The 12205-nt window shown below is 36.2% G+C and overlaps 1 protein-coding gene across 11 annotated transcripts in view; it reads right to left on the bottom strand.

The window, feature by feature from the left end:
* SFSWAP (splicing factor SWAP) overlaps positions 1–12205 on the bottom strand; it is a 48646-nt gene that overhangs the window by 6392 nt on the left and 30049 nt on the right. For 6 of the 11 annotated variants that reach the window (XM_080560224.1, XM_080560227.1, XM_080560234.1 and 3 more), the window contains 2 exons: positions 7525–7790; positions 1112–1267 (listed from right to left, as the gene is read on the bottom strand). In XM_080560224.1, the coding sequence (XP_080416350.1) occupies positions 1112–1267; positions 7525–7790 (422 nt within the window). Of the gene's footprint in view, positions 1–343; positions 413–1110; positions 1399–7524; positions 7791–12205 lie in introns of those variants that run through there. The other 5 variants (XM_080560230.1, XM_080560231.1, XM_080560228.1 and 2 more) reach the window with 4 other exon arrangements.

The following is a 12205-nucleotide window of genomic DNA, read 5'->3' as shown; positions in this document are numbered from 1 at the left end:
GCTTTTCACTCCCAACACTGGGGGGGGGAAAAAAGCAATTTTTTTTTCAGTATTGTGTGCTGACATCAATGTCTGTATTAGTAGGCATGAATGTTCCACTTCAGTGCAGTCACCTTTTGTGGCAACAGTTTACTAATGATGGTACACAGAAGTCCAATTTGGCTTGAAGCCTGGAATTGTCAGGCCTGACCTTGCCTTCTCAAATTAATGGAATGTTTTTAGAACTGCTGCATCACAGAGATAAATGCAAGTTTTTGTTTTCAGTTCATCTCTAGCTCTGACAAGTCCAGGAAAATTTGTTCCTGATGCTGCAGAATAATCCTAACACAGCTAATATTTTCACCTGTGCAAGTGACCAACAACCCACGACCGGCATTGTTTGGCACTAGCACTTTCACTTGAAATATTTTTCCTAGAGAGAGAAAGAGAAAGACCAAGATGAAAAAAAAGCATGCCCAGTTAAGATCAGAAATCAACTTAACAGCCTAACTCTTTTTCTGTGTGATCTGCAATTAAGTTGATGTGCAAATAAAAACCTGCGTATTTTTTAATAACCAAATAATTTGAATGAGGAAAGTCCTGAAGAATGGAAGGGAGACAGGGAAGAGACTGAGAAGGGGACAAGACAGGGACCCAGCTTGAAAAAAAGAAAGAAAAAAACCTAAGCCCCAAATCTAACCCAAATTCATGGTAGTAACAGTTAATTTTGTTCCCACTAAAGTGTATAGTTCTAATCATTCGATTTTTATTTGTTATTTTCAAGCCTTTCTTATTTATTTGCTATAGGTATGTCACTCCAGGTATACCAAACATTCATTTTCTTTCGTTCTTTTGCAGTGACTAAAAGAGAAGCCATTTGTGAAATCACTGATCTTCTGCAGACTTGCACCATATATTTAGTATATACACACACGCTCCTGAGCCATTTCTCTTATACCTACAACAGAACCGATCAACTGAAAATGAAAAAAATAATCACAATGGCAGTTAAGGGTTGCAAATTAACTGCTTTGTCACTTAGAAATCTGATCTTTACCAGGCCTTTCAGAAGGATTAAAAAAGGAAAAAAAAAAAAAACAACAGATCATAAAGTTTGGGGTCAGTCAGACACCTTGACATTTTACCAGGATTTCCCTCAAAAGAGCGCCAGCAGTCAAATCTTTTCGTTGTCGAAGCTGCCTGATAACTTTCCCGCTCTGTTGCTGCTGCCATTGATGAGTTGCTCAGACTCGGTTCCATGCTCAGTGTCCCTGTGGATGCTGTGAGTCTGTGATACGGAGGCACACACTTCACATTCAGAATAAAATGTGCTAGTTTTGGTATTAACTAGACTCCTGAAAAGGCTCAGTCCCTTAACCAAAAGCTGAACCTTAGTGAAACATGCCTATATGGACCAGCCTAAAAAAAGTCCAAACAATCAGAAAGAAAAAAGCATTAGCTTCATTTTTATGAACCAGATATGATGTTTTTTGGTTCTACAACATTCTTCCAACCACCAAACGTTAAGAACTTGGCCATTAGTTTCAACAATTACAAACAGCTTAACAGTTTTACTGTGATACAACAATTATTACTTTCATTACACTATTATTTTAAGACACTCTATTCCTTTCAAGTCAACAGAACTTGTGTTTAGAAGGGTCCCAAAAGTTCAAAGGATTACAAAGCTTGGCATGTCTCATTACCATACAGGAATTAAAACTAAGTGAAAAGACACTACCTCAGCAATAAGAAAATTGATTTGGAACAAACAAAGAGCAGTTACTTCCAAATCTCTCAAATTTCTGCAGTTGAGGCAAAAAGCCAGTCTCTCACACAAGCATTCTGAAGCATTCTTCTCAAACTTATTGAAAAGTGACCCACTAATGAAGCATGCCACTACTACCGTTTGTTACTGGGTAATTCAGCATGTGGCTTAGCACTACTCTGTTACTAGACAGTATAAAGGAAAATGATCAATATCCAACAGAAGTTTAGACTTTCCATCCCTACTTTAGGTCAAAATGAACATCCAAATGTCATCGAACCATATCATTCAATACCTAATGAGCGCCTCTCCATCCCCTCTCATACACACACAAACCACACTCACACATACAAAGACATCAATAGCTTAGATCATGTGCTAAAAAGATCTACTGGTAGAAAACAGAGATGCAGATGAACACGGTCATTTCTTACACTTACTGTCCATCAGCTTCAAAATCAAACTTCCCAGCTAGAACAGCAAACCTACAACTCCAGGGACTGACAATTTACACTTCTTTAAAGAGCAGCACTATCAGATGCAATTCACATCTAACTTTTTATGGTGCTTTGAAGTTGATTAAAAGAAAGACACCATGAATCATTTACTAGAGATGACCGAAAGATACTAAAGGCTGTTTGCCAAGACAGATTTAACAGATGTGCCTCACCTTTGACCTTAATTACTGTTGTGTAATAAGTCGTTATCTCTTTGGGACTAACACCTCCAAAGCAAGCCATGCTAAAATACTTTACAGTGTTTTTGTACATTGTTTACTGTTTCTATGACTTAAATTTAACTTTAACCTGTCATGTTGATCTAGAATTAAAGCCATACTAGGCCAGGAGCTTTGTGGGACTAACTTTGGCAGGCAAATTTTGGTTCAGAAAATAGCATTCATTTACACAAAGAAATTTCTTGTAGTGTAGCACATGGCTCCATAAAAGCACTATATCTGGGTTCCTTGCAAAACTACTTTCTTTAAACTTGTTTCTGTTAAACAGGCTTGGTTGTGCTACCCAGGATAATGAATATCCAAGACATGCTTTGAATTAATTTGCTGTTATTTGAACATATTTTTTCAACTTTAGTACTGCTGAAGTTGCATTAGAAAATACTAAGAAAAATGCAAATTGTACAAAATTGTACCTTACCAAGGCCTATTTTTAAATGAAGCAGTGTCTATGCCTCTAACAATGCAAAACCAAACGATAAACAAGTGATATAAAACAGTACAGAAGTATATTGCAATGATTATTTCCATGATTTCCAAAACTAATTTTGATTAAAAACCAAAGAAAAACCAAAAACAAAGTTTGACAAGAATGCTGAACATCACTTGAACAAAGACGGCAAAGACAGTTACTGTAAAGTTATCTTTAACTTCACTTCCTACATCTCATTCCCTATTAACTTGTTAGAAACCAAAATCAGTATATAGTTTGTTGTAATCTTATTCTTTGAAACAACTTATATGATTAAATAGTAACTACTCAAAGCATTAAAGAGAAGCTCATCGAGTGTCCACATGGAAATCTCTCAAAATCTAAGACTTTTATGACTGTTCCCAAATACAGGGCACATGGTGAGTGGTCATTATTACGACTTAGAGGTAGTTCACTATTCATTATCATCCAAACGCAATGTAGTCTAATGAGAAATTGTGGAATACGCATCTCTCTTTTGGTTGTCACAGGTAATTTAAATATAACAGTTTAAATAGCTTCAAATCTAAAACATATTTTTTCACTGTACAGACCCCTCAAGCCCGACAAACTACTCTCTAGGAAAGTTATCAATTAAATTACTACAAAAAAGATCATCTTTGTTATTCCATTTTTTTGATTAATGTGATCTGTAGCAGTACTACAGAAAGAAAATTCTAGTTTTTTTTTTTTTTTCCAGTCTACTGCACCAATAATTGCTCTATACTGTGGTCTGCAGGTTAGCATATACATCTAGTCCAGGATGGAATAAGGCAACAAAATCTCCAACACACTACATTAGATTGAGACCTTCAAATAAAGCAAAGTTACTCAAAATAGGAATGTTCCCATATAATTTAGCATCAATAACCAGACAATAAAGACTATCCTCTAGGCACCATCCAATTAATAAAAGATGAACACAGTAACTGCTGCAAATAGTCCACAGCTTTATCCCAGGTGGTTATGACTCTTTACATAACTACTTATTCAGCAGTAAACTGTAACATCCAGTGTTTTAGGAATCTAGAAAAGTTACACATTTTGCATCAAGCACTGGGAAAACTAAAGACATAAGAGACATGAAAGGTGCCATGTTTTGAACAAGGCAAGGCAACAAATGGAAATTATATTTATATATTTAGTGTTGAAAATTAAGAAAAGTTGTATCTCTTCTAGCTAGGCACCAACATTTGCTTCTTTTGGGAAAAGTACTAAGACAAAGCATTATTTTTACCTTAACATTTGAGAGACAAAACACGTCAGTATCTGAATGGGTTATGAATCAGCCTCCCACTCTTGATTACTTAATTATTTTACAACCTTTCCAGTTTCAGGGGCAAGAACTTTGATTTTGTAAACAAACTGAGTACTTTAAGGATTATCAAACACTTTCAGTAAAGCCTGGCTAACTATCGCCATCATTTCTTGTACAATGTGAGACCATTGGGATAATTTTTCAAGGACCTAATTAAAAATACAGAGCTAGAAAAGACTTAAAGAAATCAGACTATTCAATACTCTCTAAACCATCATTCTTAATACAGAAATTTCCCATGATGGCGCTTTCACAAGCTGTATTAACCACTGAGAAACTATAAAAAGCTTTCTAGTCTCTCTTCCATTAATTCAAATCCATTACTTCTCATCCTAACCCCAGGGACTGAAGAAGAATGTTCTATTCCCACCTTTCTGGCATACATGATGACTCATTTAATTTTTCTCCAGTTTTTCCGAAGTCATAATTCTAAATCTCCTCCCCACCCCACCTTTTTTTTTTTAGTTTATGAAAATTTTTGCTGATTCACTCCAATCTTCCTCTAGCTGGTCAACATCATTCTGAAGTGTCATGGTCGAAGCTGGACACAGTACTCCATCTTCCATCTCAAAATCATCTTTATACATCTTATTTGCAACACTGGAATTTGTCTTCTAGCTGAGGATTCATTCAATCCATCCTGCATAAGACTTGCTGTCTTGACTGACTATATATATTTTTTTCCATTTCAAATTTTTTACTGTACTCCCACCAGACTACTCCTTACTAGTATATAAGAAAAACTCTAAAGTGATAAAATACTCTTCCATTAAAGTAAACCAACAGTCGTTATATTTAGTATAATATGCAGGAAGAAGGTATTAATTACTATTAATTACAGGAAGACCTCAAGCAGAAGTTTAGATTTAGTCACACTGAGAATGCTGTAGATAGTAAATTTAGACATAACAGGTCTCCTGTCAAAAAGTTTCTCATACGACCTGCAGAAACCTCAAAGTGAAAGGGCAATAACTCAGCACTGATGATACTGCCTTAAGCTCCCAGAAACAATGGTTTCCTGAATGGGAGACCCTCCAGAGACCTTTGTTTGAACTGGCATTCTCAGATCAGAAAACAGGATGAATGAGAGCCCTTTCCTGTTCAGCTTTAACACTAGTCAAATTTTAAGATGTGCAAAATGTTCTCAATGCAAGATGTGGTGCAATTTTGCAATTTTGAAACAATTTTAAAATTCAGCCAGCCAGCATCAAGCTTACTGGACCTCTCAGGTGAACAATTCAAACAGCTGATCTAGGAAAAATCCATCCAGATTTAATTAGGTGTCATCCATTATGTTAGGGCTAGTATGCATCTATTAATTGATTTGCACCAGGAAGCATATTCTACAGGGCACACAAAGATTAGCTCCATCGGATTAACTATTTTTGGTGACTTTTGCGTAGTATGTCCACCACCTGAATTCTGGCCAATCAAGAAAAAAAATCCACTAAAAAATAAGAGTGTCTGTGATATGTGTGTTGGACTTCAGAATACAGTAGTTCGGTCTTTCCACTAGCAGAACCAAATGTAAATCAGTTGGTGAAAGTATTCAGGCCTTGATAAAGGAGGAGATATCCTCAGATCACCATGAAGTCACTGGAGACATCTCAATATACATCTGACTTGGTTGTCATTAATCTGGTTAGTGCCGGATGCAAGCTCATGCAAGATGCAGGATTATCTTTAACCTACAGAGTAGCAGACTGAAGTACTAATAAGAATCTTCTTAGATGATTCTTTTTCAAGGTACCAGAAAAGATTATTATTTTTTTAATCATTACTTTGATGATTCTTCTTGTTTTCACCATTTATCAATAAAACAGTAGAGGAACATACATGACATAGCTTGGATGAAGAGACAAGGGAGTTCCGACATGGGAGTTCCAAGTGAAGATACAGCTTGGCAGGGAGCTGAAAAGATCAGTGATTCACCTGACATGACTTTTCCTCAAGATATCCTCCACTCTGAGAAGACACTTATTCACTTCACTAAACAATGAAAGCTTCATTCAGCATCATTCCCTTTATACACTGGTATGTACAAAAAAGGAATGGTACCAGAATATTTTGGAATGCATCTAATAACATACAAAGTATCATGACCACCTGTTTGTCAAAAGCAGTCAAATAAGCATTGTGACAGAATGATCGTTTAAACTCAAATCAAGTTATGTTCATTTCTTTCATATCTGAGTAGAAGAGATGTCTTCAGCGAAGTATCGTATTTAACCTAAGAAAACTAGTATAAAATATCAAGTTTTAAAGCGTTAACACATATATTAGCATAGTTAGACACTTTGTTAAATATATGTGAAGTTTTGTCACATCATCATCAATGGCTAGAAAAAAAACTGAGACATAGCTGAACCAGCTGTTTCTATAGAAGAAGCATTTAAATCACTGGCATGTCCACAGAGGTAATACATAATTCTGCGTGCATCAGATACATATACAGCTATGCTAGTATTAATATGCATAATTCATTTGAACTACAAGTTACTGAAATACTGTTTGGATATTCTGTAGCATGATCCAGAGACTACAACCCCAGGAACATGCCCTTCTGACTGATTACAGCAACTGCTCTGCGAAAGGAAATTAAGATACAACAGAAGTTTACAGACAGCAATCTTTAAAGGTTCCTAGACCCAAATGTCTTAGATGTAATTAACAGTATTAATATAACATAATATATATAGCCATATAATTAACATAATGCATTTAATCTCATTAATGGTCAAATTTAGCCCAACTGCAGTGGGCTACATTCTTCTACGGTCTCTGTTCCACAACAACTCTGCTTTCAACCTTCTTTGATTCCTGTCATCTCTCTCCTGCCATTCATCCATCACATCTTTTCACATGCTACCCAACTGCTTGCTTTCCTTCTGAGCTTTGCTGTTCAACCAGCTAGTTCTCTATTTCATGTTTTAATACTGTTACTATACCAGAGCAATAGCCACAAACTCCTCTTCTTGTTATAATCACACTCCTACATAGTATCACCAGGTATTTCACAGACCAGAGTGAAATTTGCCAGTGTAAATTCTGCACTATGTATTTAGAAATTAACGACTATTTCATCAAAAATATTTTCAGAGATTTTCCATATTTGATATTTTCTCACTGTCTTCAGGGTGACTATATCCCTTGTAATGGGTAAGAAGATGCTTATGTAATTAAAGAAGTGCAAAAACATTTCCAGTATTAGCTCACACAGAACTCTAGAGAATATGGTTGGTTTCCAAACCCACCTTGAATGCCTGACAGTTCTATAGGCAGTGGGAAGTGAGTGCTTTGCTTTTGAATGTGATCTAGATCTGGACTTAGATGAAGAATGATACTTGAAAGGTGATCGAGATCTTGTCCGAGATCTTTTCTTGTGTTTTTTTCTTTTTTTGTCTTTTTCTTCATCCCTAGGAGGATCCTTGCTTTTGCTTGAAGGCCTTTCTGCTTGTTTAACTTCTAAGGTAGGTAAAGTTCTGACTGCAGTCACAGGACATGGTATACTACTGACACTCTGAAATCAAAGGTAAACAAAGAACATCATCATTCAGTTTTGAAAATTGCATAAGAATTTTTAATTTGAGAAAGTCCTACGTGTGTAGACAATACATAAGCATCTCTAGATCTTTATAGCTTTTTATACTAAACAGGGGGTTACATCTACTGTTACGCATGCCATGTAAATACACAGTTCTGGCAAAGAAACTTAAGATATCCTACTCACTAATCTTGCCTATATATATACACCTATATATGTATATATTGTCGAAATGCTGGATAACAAGTACAACAGCAAGGAAGATAAGAACTAACAATCATCTTACATTTTTGACTCAAGAAAGTATGAGAAATACATCCATCTTAAGAAAATAGTTGTTAAATCAATAACAATCTAACCTCCCACGACTGCTTTAAATCCTCACAGTGCTGCATTAGTATTATGTAAAGCGCGCGTAAGTCAGGCTCACATCTTCAAAAACACAAATCTAATATTATTCAATAGAGGCCTATACAGTCCCCCAAAGGTATATATGCAAGTTGGGATACACATTAAGACTCTCAGCTTAACTAGGTATATTCCTGAGCTTTTCATCTTTAGTTTATAGAAAAATTTTTTTCTAAAAAAAAAAAAAAAAGTGTACTAACAGATAACTTTTTATGTATTTATCCCTTTGCTTAAAAAGGTATAAACCAGAAAAATACAATCAGGACTTACTGATATTCAAGATTAAGTTTTCAAGTCACTTTCTTCCTTGAACTGTGCTATTTAGATTAGAACCTCAAGTAAAACAGCAAAATGAAATAGCGCTAATACAAATTATTTCTGTACTTTATGAAATAAGTCTTTTGCATGTAAAAGGCTGGAAAAAATGACAAAAGTTATTAATCCTAATGATAGAGCAGGCCCTTGCTCAACTCATGTTCAGCGAGTAATTCTGACTACAATTGAGCGAATTAAGCAAAACATACCACACTCCGAGAAATTTTCAAATTACCAGCTTGTACCTGAGAGAATTCTGCTCAACACCTTGCTCAGAACAATTCAAGTCAGGCACTGTAGATAGGCTCCTCATTTCAAAGTCTGTCATTCCCCCAGCTGCCATTTCAAGGCAACTGGAGAAATCAGTTTCCCTGTCATAATTTCTGCTCCACCTGGTCTGACACTTTCATCATTTGATACAAGGAATGCTTACCGTGATCAGAATAGAAACTAATACATTAAAATCCCAAATAACCAAATTAGAAGCAGGTGATCTTCTCCTCTCTCTCTGCCCTTCTTCTATTGTGAATAGGTCAAGGCAATAATTGACTACATGTGAATACTCGGAAATTCGGCTTCGCTTCACATTACAGCAATGTTTCTTTTCTGAGCTTTAACTGGTAACTGTTATCACAATATTTACAAAAATAGCAATAAAGCAGTCCTGAAGTAGTTTGCTTCAAGCATTATAAACATTTTATACCATTCTCATTTGAGTGACTGGTTTACTTGTGGCCTATTTCCAATTTCCCTAACTTCACAATCCACACGCAATTCCAGACACCTCATCTCCAAACTCAAGGGTTTCCTAAGAGACTACTGCAGCCTATTTTTGTTCCTTGACAATGTTATTCATGTCTTTATACAGTACCTTAGTCTCTTTGAACTCTACTGAATATGTAATAGACCAGTTTGCCTTGAAGTAGATAACTAATAGCTTGAAACAAAATAGCTGTAGGCAAAGTAGAGTTAAGAGGAAAACAAGAGAGGGAAGAGAAAACAACGTTTTTCAGTGCTCAAGTTCATTTGGCTGCACAAAACACAAGCTCTCATACCGTTAGCCAAAAGGAAGCTAATAACTGATTGACACAGGTACTTCTGGTGCGTACGCAGGGATTCTCTCAGCAATCAGAATGAGGAACCCCGCACTGCTAAGCATCCCTCCATACCCACCACAAGCACTGGCTGCCAAAACTGTGATCTCTCCTTGACTTTCAGGATGCTTACAGTACGAGTGACCAGAGCTGTCCACAACCCTCCGTGGAGCGTGCTGCAGCCTGGCTGGAGAGAGATTCAGACACAACAGCTCCAGCTTACTAATGAAGCATGTTTGGAAAGCTCTGGCAGAGATCATACAGAAGTAACTTCACCAACCCCCAAGTGAATATGTAGGTCCTGAGTGCAAGACAAGATCTCGTGCAGAGAGGGAAGCCACCTACCCAGCTAAACTGACACAACGCACCGCTGGGACCAGGTGCTCAGAGGAGGTGTCACAAACATGCTGATTCCTGCAGTGGCAACTGTACTTTCAAGAAAAAAGCCACCAGCAAAACGGCTTGAAACATCCTCAGAGTTGAAGGCAGAGCTCTGTGAAAGAACGTAATGCCAGCAAGTTGCCAGGACAGGCAGAAAAGTTAAATAATGCTGCTGAATTGGAAAACAAAACAAAATAAACCAAAACTGTCTTGTGTCGGGCAAATAGAAGAAGCTGTCAGTGACTTGGGGTTTTGCTAGGGAAGACTGATCCAGGCAAACTAAGGTAGTAGAGGCAAGAAACTAGAGGCAAGAGTGAAGCAAATCAATAAATAAAAATCAAAGCGAGTGCGGACAATGGGAGATGATTGTTTCCAAAAGGCAGAAACTTTTTTTTTTTTTTTTTACTGACCAGACTTTGCAAACCTGCAGGTCAGCAGAACGCTGTTTCAGAAAGCATGGCAACAAGCTGGTTACCTGATTAACTTTATTATGCATCTCAAGGGAAGGGAGATTTAAGTTTTTTGAGAACTCTCCTAGGAAATTAGATTGCAAATTTTCAGAAAGCATTCATTGAACCTCACTTCTTTATTCCTTTAGGTTAGCAGAATATTCTTTCAGCCCCTACTAAATATTACAGTGTCAGACAATTAGAGTTATTCTTCTGTGTTTTCTGTGGATGGCTGAAGGAAATCCTGCTAAAAGAACACTTCCTACAGTAAACACCGGCTACAAGAAATGTTTCAAAGGTACTTCTTCAGAAAACAAAGATTATTGAAACACTCTCGTTTAAGAGAGATGGGTTAGGAAAGAGCTTTCTATCAGGAAGGACAGAAAACTATTGAGAACGAGTACTTCAGTTCATTACCAGACATTTGCTTATTTGCAGTATTCAGAAAACCAGGACACACATTAGTTTTTCATGGGTTACATTACTTAAAGTTCAAAATGGAGATTAGAAGTAAACCAGAAAATGCTTATTAAAACAGAACAAAACACTGGCATTGTTCCTGGTACAAATGAACTTAACTGTGAAAGAACATTATTTATAATGTAACTAACACTTTCACAATTAGTTAATATTTTTTTCTATTCTGAAAAGCTGATTTTTGCATTAATTTCAATCTTGTGTTGGATCAAAGTTGGAAAGAGTTAAGAATTAGAAATGTGAAAAGTTAATCAACAATTATTTTATTTCATTAAAAATTAAATTTTATAAAATCTAAATCGCTTCAAACTTTTCTCTGCCACTGCACCTTTTTCTTGCTGCAGGTTCCCCAAAGATTGTGCTGAAATATTCTTTGACACAGAACTAGAAAGCAACTGTCTCCTAGCAATAAAAATGTACCATTGCTCTGTGCATTGGAGTGAGCAGTTAAAACTTTTAGAAGACTGTTAGTCCAACCCTAAATTACCCCAAAGTGATTACATGTGATTGATAAAAACACTTGTTTTTCTAGAACAAATTAAATACTCAGTACTCAAACAGTTTCATCACTGTTTAGTTGCTGCTACAACTAGTAACACTGCACTGACCATGAGAATTTCTTTAAAAAAACACAAGAAAAACAGAATTTTGCATTTTCAACTTTGAAGGGTCAACTGCAAAGAAATTAGTGGTTGCGAATGTGTTTGCTGCACAGAGAAGTATGCCTTTATACCCTGAGTACTTTGAAGAACAAAAATCAAGGCAGAGAACATTCTTAACTCCCCCACATATCTAAATTCTTTAGATGGCAGTTCCTGGTATTCAACTTTTTTTCCATTAAATATTCGTTGAAGTAATTGCAGTATAAGGAATTACAGCTCTCGTGTCATTTTTTTATGGTAGGGTTCTTGCAATAAAAGAAGTTTCAAATGCCAGCAAGATAGCCACCACTTATGCCCCAAATGCCACATTAGTATGTGGCACTTGGTTTTATGTCTTTTGTATAGCCTTTTGAAAAAGCAAGATAATAGAAGTTTTGAAACAAACAAGCTAACAACCCCCCCCCAATCGTTCCATACTAAACAGAAGATAATAATGCATATATTCTACTTTATTTTTTCCCCCAGAAATGGATGACCCTGAAACACCTGAAAGCTTTTTATTTCCTATAAATACTTAGCATATGGTATTCATTAGACAGTTATGTTTTGCTTACAAATTAATAAATATTTTTTAAAAGATGCAAACATAAAATTATGTTATATGT

The sequence above is a fragment of the Anser brachyrhynchus genome, assembly GCF_964034855.1.
Source record: "Anser brachyrhynchus genome assembly, chromosome: 17".
NCBI lineage: Eukaryota > Metazoa > Chordata > Aves > Anseriformes > Anatidae > Anser > Anser brachyrhynchus.
Note: the sequence above shows the minus strand (reverse complement) of the source record. Positions and strands in the feature narration are given on the sequence as shown.